At 43.9% G+C, this 264-nt stretch overlaps 1 protein-coding gene across 1 annotated transcript in view; it reads right to left on the bottom strand.

Moving 5' to 3' along the window:
• LOC104957432 (neuronal cell adhesion molecule-like) overlaps positions 1-264 on the bottom strand; it is a gene marked incomplete at its 3' end in the record, with an annotated part of 10,087 nt that overhangs the window by 3,595 nt on the left and 6,228 nt on the right. Inside the window, exon 10 of the mRNA XM_010785062.1 lies at positions 3-76. Within this exon, the coding sequence (XP_010783364.1) occupies positions 3-76 (74 nt within the window). The remainder of the gene's footprint in view (positions 1-2; positions 77-264) is intronic.

Here is a 264-nt window from a genome sequence, read left to right as displayed (position 1 = left end):
GCGCTGGACCCTGATTGCACGTTGCTAAGAATCACAGTGTCATCATCCACCTTCCTACTGTGGTCCTCAGGTGCGTCTATTATAAGACAAAATAAAGGTTTTAAGAAGCTGTAAATGGAGGGAAAGAAACACAGCAGGGATTGGGAGTCCCACTACAGCTGTGTGTGTTTAGTAGACCCTCCAGAAAAACGCGATTCTGCAATCGCAGAAATTAGCGCATAATCAGCAAAATGGCGCAGATTTTTAAAAGGCTGCATATTTATG

This window comes from Notothenia coriiceps, unplaced genomic scaffold, assembly GCF_000735185.1.
Source record: "Notothenia coriiceps isolate Sejong01 unplaced genomic scaffold, NC01 NC01_scaffold00027035, whole genome shotgun sequence".
In the NCBI taxonomy this organism is placed as follows: Eukaryota; Metazoa; Chordata; class Actinopteri; order Perciformes; family Nototheniidae; genus Notothenia; species Notothenia coriiceps.
Note: the sequence above shows the minus strand (reverse complement) of the source record. Positions and strands in the feature narration are given on the sequence as shown.